Here is a 17664-nt window from a genome sequence, read left to right as displayed (position 1 = left end):
GGATGGACGCAGGAGCAGCTTTGGGAGTACCACCTGCGCAAGTCACCTCTCTGGGAATGGAGACTAGGGGTCAGGTGTGTGTTTCTGGAGCCCCTGGCCCCTTCACACACTCTGGGTAATTACTGCACCAAGATATTGGGCAGGGTGGGATGGAGTGGGGTGTGGAGAAAATCACATGTAGAAATGGGGAGCATCAGAGAACTGCCCGATAGAGATGGTGGGGGCAGTGGTATTCTCTGGGTACAGACCCCTGTCCCCCACTGCTCAGCTCCTTCACCCACAGGATATCCCAGAACTCCGCTTCTCGTGTAGTGACATTTGTTTGCTTGCCTGTAGGAAGAACTGCCTTTCCTCATGCCCAGCATGCCCCATGCCCTCTAGGCTCTTGACTGGGCCTCAGGGTTGCTGTGATTAGGCTCGGGGAACAGGGGCATCTTATGGTACTCAGAGCCAACAGGAGCAGGGAAGGGTGTGGGACCATTGACTGCTCCAGCTTTCCCTACGCAACTCAGGGGTCCTGGCAGGAGAGCCACATACATGGTCTTCATTGCGAGGCCTAACTGAATGTCCCACCCTTTTTTTTTTTTTTTGGTTTTTGGTCCACACCTGGCAGTGCTCAGGAGTTACTTCTGGCTTTGCGCTCAGAAATCACCCCTGACAGGCTTAGTGGACCACATGGGATGCCAGGAACCAAACCCGGGGTCCACCCCAGGTCGGTCATGTGTAAGGCAAACACTCTACCACTGTGATATCTCTCTGGCCCACTCCCCTATTTAGAGGGCACTTGAGTGCTTGACCAGTACAACCTTTGCTAGAGTCAGGCTTTCTGCCCATGGCCTCCCCATCAGCCCATGTCCCTGTCCCTCTTCTGAGCCCCTGACTGGTCCCTGTGCCCCATAGCTGGGCCCCCATGCCTCCATTCAGCCACTGCCCCTTTTGGCCACTTGCTTTGCTGGACCTTGGATGCCACCTCCAGGCTATCCAGCAGGGAGGTGGCTGCAGTCTTCCCGGGCATCCCTAGTCTTGGCATCATTCACTGCATACCTGTGTCTGTCTCTGTCTCCAGTTGCACCTTGTCTCAAATCCCCATGGTCCTTTGGCCTCACCCCATCAGTCTGCCCCTTTCTCTCCCATCCGGGTATGGCCCCAACTTTCTGAGAGGTTGGCACTGTGGCCCTAGGCTGTTGGAAGGGTCAAAGCCAGGTGTAGCCATCCTGCTGCAGACTGAGCGGAACAAGTGAGTTTTTTTTTTCCGGGCTGCTGTTCTTTGGAGGACCTGGGGCTCTATGGGCCCTGCCATAACCCCGCTTGCTCATGGATTCCTCAGTTGTGGTGGGGAGCTCCATTTTTTGGTCCCACAGGGTGTGGCCAGAACTTCTTTTCCTTAGTGAGGCCCTACAGAAAACTGGGGTGCAGGCAGGGTGTCATTTTAGAGCCCCAAAAATGCCCCAAGGTCTCTTTCTTCATTTCACTTTTTGTTGTTGTTGTTGTTGTTGTTGTTTTTTGGGTCACACCCAGCAGCACTCAGGGCTTACTCCTGGATCTACACTCAGAAATCACTCCAGGAAGGCTCAGGGGACCATATGGGATGCTGGGATTCGAACCACCGACCTTCTGCATGAAAGGCAAACACCTTACCTCCATGCTATCTCTCCGGCCCCCTTCATTTCATTATTTTTATGGGTCATTGTTTCTCTTCTGAGCACCCAGTGGACCTCAGGGGCTCCTCCTGGCCCTGTGCTTGGGGCAACCCCCGAGTCTGCAGGGCCTCGGCTCTGCCCATGAGCACCTCTCTAATACCCCCCCCCCAAGGCACCCTTTGAACTTGGCTTCCTTTGAAGAGAGTGTCAGGGTGCAGTACCCCCTCCCAGGGCTAGGGAATATCTAGGAGAGGGCATTGGAGCAGGCTACAAGGGAAGAGTGGACAGGGCAGGGCCTGTTGTCACAGTACAGCATAGCTTCTGTACCCAAGAACAGTATTTGAGGCTACACTGGGCACCCCTGAACTAAGGGTGTGGGGTGTGGATCCGAAAGTCCTGTTGAAGCTGGTACCAGGGACGGCAGAGTCCTATCTCCAGGGCTGAATCCTCTGTAACTGGAACCTTCTACATGCCTGAGTGCTATATCTCTGATGACCTGTTACTGTCCAGGGCCCTCTGATCTTATGGTCCTGTGTGCAGGAACTGTGGAAGAGGAAGGGTCAGTCATTTACTGGAAAAGCAGTCAGCTACCAGGGGGAGGAACAGGTGCATGGTTGACACTGCTCCAAGATTAGGATGTCAGGAGCATCTGTCAGGGGCATGGGGGTGGGTCTTCCTAGGGGCTCGAGACCTGGGGAGCCAGTCTCAGGGAGGGAGAAGGGTTGAGTTTTCTGGGAAGATGTGAGGGGCAGGCTCAGGGTGTAGGGACTTTATTTATTTTTTTGAAACACCACTGTGCTCAGGGCTGACTATTGACTCTGCTTAGGGCTTACTCCTTTCTCTGCATTCAGGGATCACTGCTGGTGGCTCCGGGGATCATATGGGGTGCCAGGGATCAAACCCAGGTTAGCAGTGCACAAGGCCAGTGCCTTCCTCTGTCTCTGGTTTCAGGAGCAGAAGCTCAGGGTACTGGAGTGAGCACAGTGGGAAAGAAGGTGCTTGCTTTGATATGGTTCTCTTGGTGGGTTCAGTCCCCAGCACTACCACGTAAAGTTCTCTGAACCCTGCCATGAATGATCCCTGAGCACATAGTCAGGAGTAATCCCTCAGCTGGGAGTCAGGAGTGAGCCCTGAGCACCACTGGGTATTGTTCAGGAACTAAAAGCAGAAGAAACAGTTGGGAAGGAATCCATCCCCTGTGTTCCTGTTTTCCCATTGGGGAGGAGAAACTCCAGATGTACTTGGGATGTTGCATCTAAGCTGACATTGTGCCTAGCTTGGGGCAAGGCTGGATCCTTGGTGAGAGGACTGACCCCACCCTGGTTCATGTCCCCTGAGACTGCGTGTGGGAGGGCCCAGCCAAGGGTGCTCACAGGCTTCTGCAAGAACGCTGTGCTGGGCCTTTGCCTCATCCCCCTCTCTCCTCAGCTGGGCGCTGACGCTCTTCTCTTCCTTGGCGTGAACCTGTACGGGCTGCTGGTCAGGGTCCTGGCTGAGCGCTGCCAGCGGAGGTCCTTCCTGCAGGCGCGTAGCTGCATCGAGGAACGGCTGCAGCTGGAGGACGAGAACGAGAAGCAGGTCAGTGCTAGGCTGGGGCCAGTCAGGTACCAAGCTAGGAGCCTGACCTCCAGCACATCCTGGGAAGATCCCATCTGTTCTCCTGCATGGGATGGGTGAAAATACCAGGCATCAGCTGCAAAGCTGCAAAGGCTGGGTGGGGTGGGGGAATGGACCCCTGGACCCTGATGCTGGGTGGGGTAAGGTGCCCACCCAGGCATGCCAAAATCTAGCGACCCAGGACTGGCACCTGAGCAGCCTGGGAGGGAGAGAGGGGTAGAAACAGTAACTTTATTCCCAGCGTGAAGTCTGCCACTGCTGGGTAGCGATGGCAGCAGGAGGGAGGGAGGGAAGGACGGAGGGAGAGAGAGGAAGAAGAAGGAGAGAGAGAGAGAAGAGAGAAAATTTATTGGCCAGAGAGAGAGTGAAGAGAGAATTTATTGGCCAGAGAGAGAGTGAATGTATTGGCCAGAGAGAGAGTGAATTTATTGGCCAGAGAGGGCTGAGGGAGTACTGTAGGACTGGGTGAGAGAGAGAGAGAGAGAGAGAGAGAGAGAGAGAGAGAGAGAGAGAAGAGAGAGAAGAGAGAGAGAAAAACAGAGAATGAGCAATAGATGTGGGGCAGGCAGCATCTCACTGATGCTTTATCGCTGATGCTTTATCTCTTTGGCCCCCAATGGGCAGGCAGTCTCTGCTCTACTCTTTTTTCCTCCATCAACTGTCAAATGTTTTCCTTATATACCCCCCAGTTCTACAATTGGGCTTGTCCAAGGTTCATTTCCAATTTCAACTTCAAGGGGGTGTCAAGGGGGCATGTCCTGGTCCAGTTACTATAGCATTAATACATGGGGAGCCTTAGAGGGACTGCCTGAGACCAGGGTGATGAGAGAGGACCTGTTGCAGGAAGCCCAGTGGGTGTCCTGATCTTGTTTCGAAGGGTGAAACATGTGCTAAGGAAGTAAAACATGCACAGGTTCTAGAACAGTCTTCCCCATCTCCTCTCCCCATGGACAAGCCCCTGTTCTCTCTCTCTGGTGAACAGAGAACAGACCATGTTCCAGGTCGTCCTTTCCTCTTGGTTATTGGGAACTGGCCGCAGTCTGGGAATGATTCTTCCAAGAAAGCTTCAGTGAACAGGCTGAGTTGTCCTGGGGTCCTACCATGCTCCAGATGCACGTAGATATGGTCCTGATCTGGGGCAGAGAGAGCCACCAACTGCTCCCAGGGGTATGTATCGGAATGAGCCCGTCCTTTGAGGACAGCTTACCGAAGCAGTGAAGGTTCTGGAAAGATGCTCTGCTGAACTCTGAGCTGCCAGTGTCCTGGGTCTGGTCCCTGGGGGAGAGAGGTTTGGTCTTGTGGGAGAATAAGACAGAACAGGGTGAAGAACGAATGAACCAGGCTGTCTGGTTCCATTGGTTCTTTCTTGACTACCCTGGGGATAGGATGGGGTGGGGGTGGGAGAGACACACAGAGAGAGAGACAGATAGATGAGACAGAGAGAGATAAACCCAGATGTTCTTTCTGGTTGAAAACTGTTCTCAAACCTCAGCAGCTCTGTGGAGGAGGTAGGACCATTCCTTACTCACATCCCAGAACTGAGGAGCTGAGAGGGGCACTTCTTGATGGAGATGGGGAAGCAGATGTAGAGAGGGATGAGTAGATGGTGGCAGAGAAGGGGCGGGGATCAGAGTCTCAGTGCCCAATGCTGTGAGCCTGGCCTTAGCTCATTTTCTCCCTAGCTGCCTCACATCTCCTCAGCCTCAAAAAGCCTCACCTGGAACGTTTCAAAGATCAAAGTATGCCAAAAGGGTGTGAGAAATCTTTCCACAGCGCTTTCCATTTTCAGAACCAAAATGTCAGAAGTTGTTCTTTGAAGCCAAAACACTTAAGAACATCCAAGTGGGGACTCTCAGGACCATCAAAGCTCAGTGCTGGCTCTTCAGATCAAACCCACTAAAAATAGTAGAAATTTCGAAATGATCTTGGGACCGAGGTTCTGAATCAAAGTGCAGAGGAGGTAGAATAAATGCCAGTCACCAAAACTGAAGGGAAATAAAAAAATACATAAAATACATAAAAAAAAAAATCTTGAAAAGCCTTTTCTTTTTTTTTTTTTTTTTTTGGTTTTTGGGCCACACCCGGTAACGCTCAGGGGTTACTCCTGGCTATGCGCTCAGAAGTTGCTCCTGGCTTGGGGGACCATATGGGACACCAGGGGATCGAACTGCGGTCCGTCCAAGGCTAGCGCAGGCAAGGCAGGCGCACCTTACCTTTAGCGCCACCGCCCGGCCCCTTGAAAAGCCTTTTCAATCACCACTAAAAAGTGTGTCTTAGGACCAGGAGACAGTACAGTGGGGAGAGTGCTGGCCTCACATCAGCTGACAGATGCTGGGTTTGATCTCTTATACCTCCACTGTTCTCCCAAGCACTGCCAGGATTGAGTCCTGAACACAGAGCTGAGAGTCAGCCCTGAGCACTGCAGGGTATAGGCCCTAAACCCAACCCAACCCAACCCAAAACTAATCCCCCAAAGAAATGAAAAGCTTGACTTGGTAATGAAAACTTCTCCAGAGATCAGGCTTAGAGATCTTAGAGGATCTTAGAGATCTTAGAGATATGCCCTGCAAATCTCCCAGGGACTCTGCTCTCCACATCTCCCCCTAGAATTGAGGCTCTTATGAGCACAGTGGAAGCCCCTGGAGAGCAAAGAATGCCCGAGTCTCACAAGGTAGGTCGAATGATTAGGGCCTCCCAGCCCTGTTTCCTATGTTAACCCCCGGACTCTTGGACAAAACTAGCAGTGTTTCTGCTCTGTCCCATAGAGAATGGCACAGGGGTCTACTTGAGGGCTGGGGAGATAGGGAGGGGCCACCATCCTTTTAGTTCTAACCCCACTTTTGCCACCTCACCCTGGAAGAGAAGCAGAGCCCTGGGTGTACATGGAATTTGGGTGTTAGCTCCAACTGGGCTAGGAGTACACTAGCCTTTTGATGTGGTCTGTGTGTAGTGCCTGGGGTTCAGGGCGTGTGGTGATCATGAAGGTGAGGGGCTCTATAGTGGAAGTCTCATGTCCTAATCCTGGGGGGGGGGATGGGGATGCAGGTCTGGGAGCAAATGCTGACACAGGAAATAATCCACACATGATTATGGAGATAAAATAGGTTCAGGAACTTCCACATGTAAACCTTCCACTCCTAGTACTAATACCAGCAATCAGATAGCTCAGTAGTATAAAACTGAAACCGCAAGCAGTTTCTCCCTGAGGCCCCGGGGACTTTATTGGGAAGTGAAAGGCCGCACCCTGGGGTGGAGAACAGATAGGAAGCCCCACCAATCCAAAATCCAGTGCTTCTCAATTATTTTCTGTCATGCCCCCCTGGGAAGAAGAAAACACTTTTTGTGCCTCCCCACATGACTGTAAATATTACTTTTATTAAAAAAACTTTAATCTGCAAAACAAAAATATATAAAATAATTTGAGCTGATTTTTTAATAAGAGGTGATGTCTGGATTAATGGCTACAATGAGCACGTTTTGCAATGCAAAGCTTTTCGAAGCGGGGTTTTGAAGCCGGACACTGCAACTCTCAGCTCCAGAGACATACAGAGACATAAACACGGGACTTAGCTTGTTATGAGTGTTTGCCGAGGTCAAACGCGCCCCCCTCCCCCTTATTGGAGCCTTGCGCACCCCTGGGGGGTGTGCCTCACTATTTGAGAAGCACTGCTTTAATCCAAAGATGCTTCCATCCAATGAGTGACCAGCACCAACAAAAAGAATTATCCTGAACAGAGTGAAGACCATATTCCAACAGGGTGCCTGGCACACAGAGCAGGGAGTGTGGGGGTCACACTGATTCCAATTGGGGCCTCACTGTACCCACTTGACAGAAGGCCCCTCCCGCTGGGCTCTGGAAATAGCTCCTGGCCCGGACCCCAGATTGCTCGGCCGATCTGTCACCAAGTCCCCAGATTGCTTCATGTGACGTGGGTTCTGAGCCTATTTCTTGAATTGGTCTCCAGGAAGCCCCACTCATCTCGACATCCCCGTCCTGTTGTCTTGTGGGTATCACGATGTGCAGGGGATACTGGAGCTTGTTGGAGATTGGCCCTTCCTGCCCTGCCCTGCTGCTCAGACTCAGACGCGCTGAGACAGGCTCAGCTTTGTCTGGGTGGGGAATGAGGTGCTAAGAAAGCAAGTCAGGGCCTTGTGCTATCGAGATGTGCACTTGAACCCTCTGAGTTCTCTCCCAACCTAATTCCTGGATCCAGATCATTTATATTTTACATAGTTATGGCCTCACTCGAGCCTCAACTATCATTTCATTTCTCTTTTATTTTTGCTTGTGGCCATATTTTCTTTATTTATTCAGTCTGCCCATCTCTGAATTTTGAAGAATTCACTTTTCACTTACTTTATCCTTGAGTGTGTCTCTTTGGATTTCTAATGTGTTTGCTCTATGACCACATTATAAATCTGTCACAGCACATCTTACTGTTTTGAGATTTTTTTTTTTACCAGAGTGAAGTGTAGGACTTTTATTTCTATGTGTGCTTCTGTCAAATCACCCCATGTGCTGTTTATATGGTGTTTATATGGTGAACGAGTCTGAATCAGGGTGTGCATGAAATAATCCAAACGAGGCTGAGGGTGAAACACGTATAGTCTGGTAGTGTTCTACCTAGTCTGGCACTCGCTACTTGCCAGAACTGCCATTTTTATTGAGTACAGAGATCATCTCTGGATGGGGCAGTAAACCCCCCTGTGCAGTGGTGCTCAGGGGTTATTCCTGGTTCTGCACTCAGGAATTATTCCTGATAGTCTCAGGGGACCATATGGGATGCCAGATATGGAACCTGGCTCAGCTGCATGCAAGGCAAATGCCCTCCCCACTGTGCTATTGCTCTGACCCATCATTTAGCCATTTTTTAAAGGGCAGGTTCTGTGGCGTAATTTCCTCTATTTACCCCATTCTGAAATGTAGAGTACTGAAAGGACTGGGATTGGTACTTGCAACTTTCTCCCATGATTCTGATAAGAAATATACCCTCATTAAAATGGTTTCTCCTCTGTGGGTCAAGTACTGTTACCCTTATTATCCTCAAGGTTAGATTTTTGCAGCTGGAGTTAGGGCATTTGCCTTACATGCAGCTGGTCAAGATTCAAGATTCAATTCATCTCATTTACTGCCCGCAAGCACTGCTGGGGCTGAGTCCTGAACACAGAAACAGGACCACTGGGTGTGGCTTCAAACAGTAACAGCAATAAAGATTTTGTTTTCTGTGGTAATTTTTTTATTTATTATTTTAAAAAATATCTTTATTTAAACACCATGATTACAAACAAGTTTGTAGTTGGGTTTTACTCCCTGTCTCAGGGATCACTCCTGATAGTGCTTAGGGGACTAGAGGTTGTACCAGAGATTGAACTGGGTCATTGTGTGCAAAAAAGACGCCCCCACCTTTACCAGTGCAAAGTTGGTGATGTGGGGGCTGAAGCGATAGCACAGCCTTAGTGCATTTGGTCTGCACACAACCAACCTGGGATGGACCTGGGTTTGATCTCTGGCATCCCATTTGATCCTCCTAGCCTGCAAGGAGTGATTTCTGAGTGCAGAGCCAGGAGTAAACCTTGAGCGCTGCTGGGTATGGCCCAAGTCCCTCCCAAAAGTTGATTGTTTTGTCTTGGTGTGAATTTCTTTTTTTCTGGTTATTATTATTTTTGGGGTATTCCCTTCATTTTTCAAATGTGTTGATTTACTTATGTGTTTTGTCACTTTGGGGAATTGAAACATTATTTCTTTGAATATTTTTTTTCCAGCAACTCTTTTTCTCTCCTATGATTTCATGGACATGGATGCTGAAACTTTTTCTTTTTGGGCCACACCAGGCAACACATAGGGGTTACTCCTATGTGTATTGCTCCTGGCTTGGGGTACCATAATGGGATGCTGGGATTTGAACCACCCTTCGTCCTGGATTGGCTACATGCAAGGCAAATGCCCTACTGCTGTTCTATCTCTCTGGCCCCTTTATTTTGTTTCTACTTACACAAGACTGAGATCATCCAGAATTTTCCCCTTTCTTTCTTTTTTGTGGAGGAGGTGATGAACCACACCAGGCGGTGCTCAAAATTTACTCTTGGCTCTGTACTAAGGGATCACTCCTGACCTGACAGTGCTTAGGAAACTAGAGGTGGTACCAGAGATTGAACTGGCTCAGTTGTGTGCAAAGCAAGTGCCTTATCCCCTTACCTCTCTATTCTGTTCTTTGCCTTCTTGCTTACTTTCTTCAGCATACCATCTCTCATTTCCATCAAAGTTGAAGAGAAATGCTGATGTTTATTGTCCCCTGTCACTGTTAATCTTCCATTGTGAATATGTATCATAATTTCTTAAGCCTCTCAAGTTGTTTCCAATGCTTACTTATTATATGAGCACTGTAGTGAACATAGGTTTACATATATCTTTTTTTAATTTATTGTTTTTATGTTCTTGGATAAATGATAAAAAGTAGAATTGCCATGTTTTAATTAGATGCCAAGGAATGGAGTAGCTTGGGCAGTGAAAGTGTTAACCCTGTTGTTTTCCATTGAGGCTGAGATAGACTATAGCTTCAGCAATAGTGAATGAAGTTTCCTTTCCCACTGCATCCTCATTGGCACTGGCTTCTCTAGGAACTTTTATACAGGCCATTCTCACTAGCTTTTATGAGAGGCTATTTCTTTGTCATTTTGCTTTTGTAGATAGACTTGACCTTTAATAGGTGTTAAAATTGCCATTTTTCTCTGCATCAATTGATATAATCAAGTGATTTTGATCCTTTCACTGATGTGGTGTAAGCTGAAGTGACCTGTAATATTGAACTATCTTCACTTCTCTGTGTTAATTCTCTCTTGATCATGATGTGTGATTCTTTGAAAGAATTGTTGAATTTGTTTTGGGATCTTTGCATTAGTGTTCATGAATGATGTTGGTCTATACAGTTTTCTTTTTGTCTTATATAAGTGTGGCTGAGATATATACACACACACTGTGTGTGTATTTGTTTTATCTGCTATACGTGTGGTTGCTGAGCTGTTGTAAGCTACTCTTTAACCTAATGATTGTTTCTCAGCCCTTTCCCTTCGAGCCCGTGTTTACCCTGACGATTCATATCTTTCCCTTAGAGCAGCAGGAAGTTGGGCCCACGTATCTGATCCATCTGGTCACTCCAGATGGCCTTTTGATTGGTGAGTTCACACCAGTGACATTAAGAGAAATAGTGGCAATAAAACCATTTATTGCCATCTCTTGATGTGCTTTCTGGGTGTTTGTGAAGTTAGTCTTTACTTCTTTGACTTTCCTTTATTTTTTCACTTTCCTTTATTTTCTCTTGCTCTGTTTCGATGTCTACCTCATCCACAGTGGTCAGATCCTACAAAACTCATCTTGGTGTATCTTCTGAGTATGTTTGTGTTGAGGTCACTGTGAAGTTTCCCTCTGAGTTTCCAGTTTCCTCTTAATTCAGAGGGAGGGAGTCTCATGATCACTCTTTGTTATTACTCTTCTTCTTCCCCACATTTTATGTTTTTATTGTCTTATTTACCTCAAGCAAGTTTTCCTTTGCCATTTACAGACCACTTTATGCTTTTTGCAGTACTACTTGAGTAGCCATGATTTCTTTCCAGTGTTACTTACTAGTAGAGCTTTGTGCCCACTTTGCATTTGAATGATGCAATGTTCTTCCTACCTGTCTATGTTGTGCATTATGTTGGTTATGTTGTGCCCTTCCTGCAGGCCTGTAATTTCCTATATGGCTCTGCTCTGTGACTTAACGGGGGTTCTCTCTTGTATTTTTTTCTTCTTGCTCTCAGGAATCTCTCTTTTGCTATTTTAATTACAGTGTTTCTTGGTGTTCTTCTATTAGGGTTTATTTTGTTTGGAACTCTGAGTTTCTTAGATCTGTTCTTATGAGTCAGTCCTTGGAATGGGAAAGTCCTCAGCTATAATTTATCCCGCCACTAATCTCCCCCCATCTCTCTTTCCTTTCCTTCATTAGCTCCTATAATGTGAACACGAATTTCTTTAGACTCTATCCCATATATAGCCCTTATGTTTTCTTCATTTTCCTTAATTCCTTTTCCTTCTTCTGTTCTTTATTGGTGGTTTTATGTATCTTATCCCTAAGCACACTGGTTCATTTCTCTGTTTCGTGATTCTAGCGCTGAGCTGTCTGTTTTCCTTATTTCCTCATGTTCTTCTGTTTAGTACAGAAGACATCTTATACTTTCTCTTTTCTGCCCCTTTGCCATTTGTATCAGAGAGTGTAGACAGTTCTTGAGTGCTTAGGGTACTTCCTGAACAATCACCTTCATTAATTCAGATGAATCTATTTTTTATTGTCTGGTCGGACATGAAGTCCGACTTTGGCTTTGTGCAGACTTTGAGACTGTGTATGGTTCATGCTCGTTGGTCCAACAGTGTAACTCTGTCTCTGTGTCACTTTATTGCTATTAGGAGTTGGCTATAGCAGTCTTATCATGTTGCCTGTCACTCTGGATGTGCCAGACCAGGCCGATCTGGGCTGCCTCCTGTGTACAGCCCGGAGTCCAGCTTCTATCTGTCTGCTGTTGGAAGGAGACCTGCCTGAGATAGTCTTAGTCTCTTACTTGTGTTTCTTGGTCCGACTCTGGGCTCTCATTTCGAAACCTGGGCCAGACCCTGTCTCTCCCCAGATCCCAGAGTCTTCCCAGACCCCAGCGTGCCCATACCCTAAGCTTGGACCCCAGAGCCTGCCTTCTCTGCTGCCTTCCCCAAACCCCAAAGCCCACCTCTCCCCAAACCCCAGCCTCTCTGCTTTGTTTTGTGGTCTTAATCTCTCCATTTGATGAGTTCCTCTAGGTATTTGCCGAGAGTGTCTCTCTTATAATTTTTTCCTGTTGTTTAGCAATTAATTTTCTGTTGTCTACTTCAGTATCCTTATTCATTAAGTTTGAACTATTCTCTCATTTTGATGGCAGTTTCTTTCAATTGCATTTGAGACTGTGGCGGGCAGTTGACGGTATGAGCATGATTCTAGTGAGGACCCAGACACATGGGCAATTTTACATGCATCTCTGTGTCCTGATGGGACCTTACATTTGGCTATTTCTTTCCCTATGATTTCAATTGAGAGGGGAAGTTTGGGCACCCTACTGAGACTGCCAGGTATTGTGTATGTCCAGGGTCCACACTAGACCTGTGGGACTCAGCAGTTGGGGCTATTCCTTCTTTTTGTGCAAGATGGAGAATTCTGGGTATTTTAGAAGGATGAGCAGAGAGCTCTGTGGTGTCCATAGACTATGGCAGGGCATGCTGTGACTAGCAAGAGAGATTAAAATGCCCTTTACCCTGCATGGCCTCTTCAGTACCCCTCTGCCCCCCCCCCCCTTCCTGGAGCTGTTGATTCATCTCAGTATGGGAAAGTGGAGGTCTGCCTAATATTTGCTGTTTTTTGCTTGGATCAGGGGGGTGTTATTTAAAGTTTACTCCCAGGACACTGTCCTTATCCTGACCCTCTGATCAATTCTTGGTGCATTTCTTTGCTCAATGGCGTTTCTGGGTCCTGTGACTCCAGTGTTCAGTTTGGGATGTAGGGATGGAAGGAATGTTCTGGGTCCCATCTCTCTCATTCATTAGTGTTGGGCTCTCTTCCACCTCCCTTTTCCCTCCAGACTTTCATAATGTTTCAGGTGATGTTTTATGTGCTATGTGCAGGACTTTCATGCTCACAGAGGGAAGAAGAGGGAAAGTACTTTATCTACCTAGATGCAGAACCCTCACAATTAAATATTCAGTGCTCCTAAAGAAGAGTGGATTTATTTTCAGCCACATCATGATCATTAAGATTCATGTACTAAGATTACCTTTACAGGACTAAAATTCCTTGAATGATTCCAATTCACAAATTTGTCACAAATTTCACTGGGTAGAATTGACTAGTCTCTCTGTCTGCTCCTGATGCTCATGTTGACAGTTCATGGATATCAGGTGAGTTCTTGGTTTGGATACAGGTTTCAGGAGATAACTGTGAGGTCCTTCCCAGGCTGTTTGATTCATTCTTCTGATGAATTTAATTTCTGCAGTGTAGATCACATGTTGACTATGGTGCTAATGTTAATAGTTCAGGTCATCACAACACCCAAGACCAAAGTTTCTCTGTTGCTTCAGACCTGTCTCCTCATTCTTTCCATTCATCTTCACTCACACCACCCTTCACCCACCCCCATTGGTTTCTCAGTTTTCTGACCCATGGCTGGTGTTGTAACCTGGGACCACAAACTTGCTCCATTTGACACACCTTGTTTTTTCTTTGTACTCGACCAGGTGCCTCTATCTTGTTGGATGGATTTTTTGCTTCCTTAGTAGAAGATTTTATACTTTCAGTCTTGGTTGCTTCTATGTATTGTCTTTAGGTGCTGTTGTTGACGTTATTGAAAGAGCCAGTGTCAGGCTACTTTGTGAAATGCAGCATGGCCTTGGGGTCTTATCAGGACAATGGCCTGTGAAGTGTGATGACCCTTGGGTACTACCTGGGACAATAGTAGTGGGATGACCATTGGGAACTGCCTGGGACCATGATCTCTGTAATGGAATGATCCTTGCGAATTGTCCAGGGTGATGGCAGTTAGACTTACCCTTTTTATTTCTTGTTGCTTTTCAAGCAGGCAGTCTGGAATGGATGAGGTAAAATTCTTTTTTTACTTCATTTAAAGAAAATGCATCACATAATTGACTAGAATACATTTGTCTCCAGAAAAGTGAGAGAAAATTATAAAAAAAATATAAAGAAAAATAAAAAAGAAGGGAAGAAAGTTTAAAAATAAAAAAAGAAAGAAAAATGAAAAAAGTACAGTAGCAAGCACATTTGTGAAAGTGATTGCATCTCCAATGAAGTCATGAATACAGTGGCAGAAGTTTAGTAAGCTCTTGTTGTTAGCTGTCTATTCTGTTATTTCGGTGTGTTCCTATCAGGATGACAATATCAAACAAATAAAGTTGTCCAGAAATTCAAAGCACTATTACTGATAGGGGCATGTTCTCAGCTGCCAGGCCTCCTGGAAGAAGGAAGATATGGGGGAGAGGGTGCCTTTACTTGCTCCAAAAAGCCTTGGTGAGATCAGCCACCAAACTGGCACTTCTGAAGTATGGTCAGATTGGTTTTCCCCAAGAGAATCATAGTGGGTCAGTGATGAGGCAGAGTCATTGGGAAACAGTGATTCTAGAATTTTAGAGGCAGTGGGCATGGCTTTGGCAGGACTGAGGCTGGGCACACCCATTAGATGAGGCAGATACATTTTTTTAATCTTATTTTTTTGAAACAATTGTGATCTACAGAGTTCTTAGTTGAAATTCAGATACACAATGAGTCAGAGGCATTCCCACAGTCTCCTTCCACCAATGAAACCAGAGTGCATCCTATACCACCACCCTTTGCCCCTGGCCTGCCAGTATAATAGGACTCTTTAAGTTTAGGTTGTTCAAGTTTAGGTCTTGCTTCTTTTATTGTTGACTTTGGCTTGGAGATTTAGTTTGTCCTTATTTATTTTCCCCACCAATGCATCTGAGAGCACTTGGCACCTGGTCCCCAGCCTTCCTTAATCACTTTCTTCTTAGTTTTATAGAAAAATGTGGGAATATGTGGTAAAACAAAGTAATCAGTGTCTCAAGGTTCTATGAAAAAAAAAAAAGGTAGGAGCCCCAATTTAAAAGATAAGAATAATAAAAAAAAGATGTGTATGGCAGTTTTTTTTTTTTTTTTTTTGGCATAGGCACAGCAAAATATGGGGAAAATAGAAAGGAAAAACCTTTGACCTAAACCAGGGAGACTTTACCCATGAAGCATCCTGCCAAAGACTACAGGTTCTGGGCATACTAAGTTATCTAATCCCAAAGTCTTTTTCTGTGGTCTCAGTAAAAGTTCTTCATAATCAAGGTTGTCATGGTCAGATTTCTATAGTTAGAGATCCTGGTTTTTGTACAGATCCTATGTCAAAGTCAGGGTTACATGGAGCATCTTCTTGTTTCCTCTCACCATTAGGTGGCAATGCGGAGAACCCTGCCCTGAGAGGAAGTTGTTGCTATTTCCAAGTCATCAGGGTGTCATATGAACCTACTCTGGAGCAAGTCAATGCAAGGGCAGCTTTAGAGCCTTCTTTGGTAGAAATCCAATTCCTGGTCCTGGTGTAGAAAATCGTTATGGTTTTCACTTGTGTACACACATAAGATTCCCCCATTTTAATGTGCTTGTGCAAAAAGGAAAAATATCACATGGTACTACTGGTGCATATGGGGTTAAAATAATAAGCTAAACAATCCTGATAACCTGGTTCTAATATGAACTTAGAACCCAAGAGAAACTTGTCTACTAGAATTTTCTACTCAATAGATTAAAAAAAAAGGAATGGTGAAAATGAGACAGATCTTTTGATTGGCGAGTTCATACGAGTGATGTGAACTGAAATGATGCAGCCAGTGAGAGAACTGCATGACTTCAGGCAGAGATGTATGCTAAGAGTGTGGTGTCCCAGGGAGGAAACTGAGGCTCAGGAGGATGCAGGAGACTTGGGGATGAGCACAGTGTCTCTGGAAAAGGGCCAGTAGTCTCCAAAGCTGGTCACCCCTGGGAAAGCAGGGACCTGTGTCTGTTCAGGGATATGGTATTTCATGGTTCATCCAAGGGCCCTTTTGGGGAAGTCAGTCAGTGCTATAGGGAGGGAGAGGGAAGGATTCCACAGACATGCTGGATGTTTGGGGGCATCAGGACAGGGCACGTAGATTGCAGCCTGGGCCTGAGCATGGTCTATAAAGCTTCTGGAATAGGCTGAATCCTGGCAGTTGCATATGGGGAAGAACCCCAGTCACTTAGGTCAGCCTCTCAGCACAGCCTAGTGGGGTGCACCACTAGGTCCTCTTAGGTCAGATCCTTATCATAGCCTAGTGGGGAGCAGCATGGTCTCTTTTCTTCCAGGAGCGGCTGCTCATGAGCCTGCTGCCCCGAAATGTTGCCATGGAGATGAAAGAGGACTTCCTGAAGCCCCCAGAGAGGATCTTCCACAAGATCTACATCCAGCGGCACGACAATGTGAGGTAGGGCTGGCCAGGCTGTGGAGGGTCTGTGGAGCAAAGGTGAGGGGATGAATGAGGTAGAAGTGAAGGAAGTGGGGGTGATGGTGGAGGTGATAGGATGCAGGTGGTGGAGGTGAGGGAGGTGAGAGGATGGAGGAGGTGAGGGTGGTGGAGATTGATGGTGGGTGGTAGATGCTGGAGGAGATGGTGAGGAGGCAGAAGATGAGGTGGAGTTGATGGTGGAGGTGATGGTTGGGTGGTGGATGCTGGAGAGAATGATGAGGAGATGGAGGTGAAGGTACTTTTTAGACTCGAGAATATTCCCCTGCACCAGGGGCAGCAGTCTGGGACACCCAAATCTGATTCTCTGGGGGCTGTCAGGCCTGAACACTTGCAGACTCCCTCTTCTCTCACCCAGGCCTTTGTCTTCTCATTCCACAGGCTGGGAACCTGCCTGAGTAACCCACTTGCTCTTGGCACTCAGGGACTTGCTTGTTTAGATAGATTCTGTTAGAAACAATATTTTTTGGGCTACACCTGGCAGCATTCAGGGTTTACTCCTGGATCAGGAATCACTCTGGTGGTGCTCAGGAGACCATCTGGGATGCTGGGGATCAAACCAGGTTGGTCCTGTGCAAGGCAAGCATCCTCCCTGCTGGTCTATTCCTCCAGCCCTTATTACTTAGTATTTAAAAATTATTTTAGATTTGTCAATAGGATTTTCTTTTCTTTTTTGGTTTTTCGGGCCACACCCATTTGATGCTCAGGGGTTACTCCTGGCTAAGCGCTCAGAAATTGCCCCTGGCTTGGGGGACCATATGGGACACTGGGGATAGAACTGCAGTCCTTCCTTGGCTAGCGCTTGCAAGGCAGACACCTTATGTCTAGCGCCACCTCGCCGGCCCCGGGATTTTCTTTTCTTTTAAGGCATTTATTAAAGTGTCATGAATTACAAAGTTGTTCATAGTTGAGTTTCAGACATACAGTGTTCCAGCACCTGCTCAGGACCCCTCGAAACACATTGCATGATATTAAATTATGTATTTTCTTTCCATGCACTCAGAACAATGGAGACTTCAATAGCACAGACTTGCTCTATATTGGGGAGCAACTACATGCTGGGCCAGTGGCTCTGTGCCCATATCCTGTCCATTCCCCAATGGGTCTAGGGAATTCCAGGGTCCTATTCCTATTCCTGCACTCACTAGTTGGTGGCAGAAGGGAAGAGAAGGCAGGAATGGCCACTTGTTAGAGCCAATCAAATTCCCTATGAGAGAGGATTAGAAACAGTGTTTAATTAAGGGAGAGACAAAGCAGGTAGTCCAGGGGTCTTACAATCAGCCTAAGTGGGGAAGGGGGAGCAATTAAATAACAGCC

The 17664-nt window shown here is 46.8% G+C and overlaps 1 protein-coding gene across 1 annotated transcript in view; it reads left to right on the top strand.

Moving 5' to 3' along the window:
- ADCY1 (adenylate cyclase 1) overlaps positions 1-17664 on the top strand; it is a 67403-nt gene that overhangs the window by 7059 nt on the left and 42680 nt on the right. Inside the window, exon 3 of the mRNA XM_049788093.1 lies at positions 16190-16308. Coding sequence (XP_049644050.1) covers positions 16190-16308 — 119 coding nt within the window. The remainder of the gene's footprint in view (positions 1-16189; positions 16309-17664) is intronic.

The sequence above is a fragment of the Suncus etruscus genome, chromosome 15 (genome assembly GCF_024139225.1).
Source record: "Suncus etruscus isolate mSunEtr1 chromosome 15, mSunEtr1.pri.cur, whole genome shotgun sequence".
Lineage (NCBI taxonomy): Eukaryota > Metazoa > Chordata > Mammalia > Eulipotyphla > Soricidae > Suncus > Suncus etruscus.
This window is presented reverse-complemented; position numbering and strand designations above follow the sequence as displayed.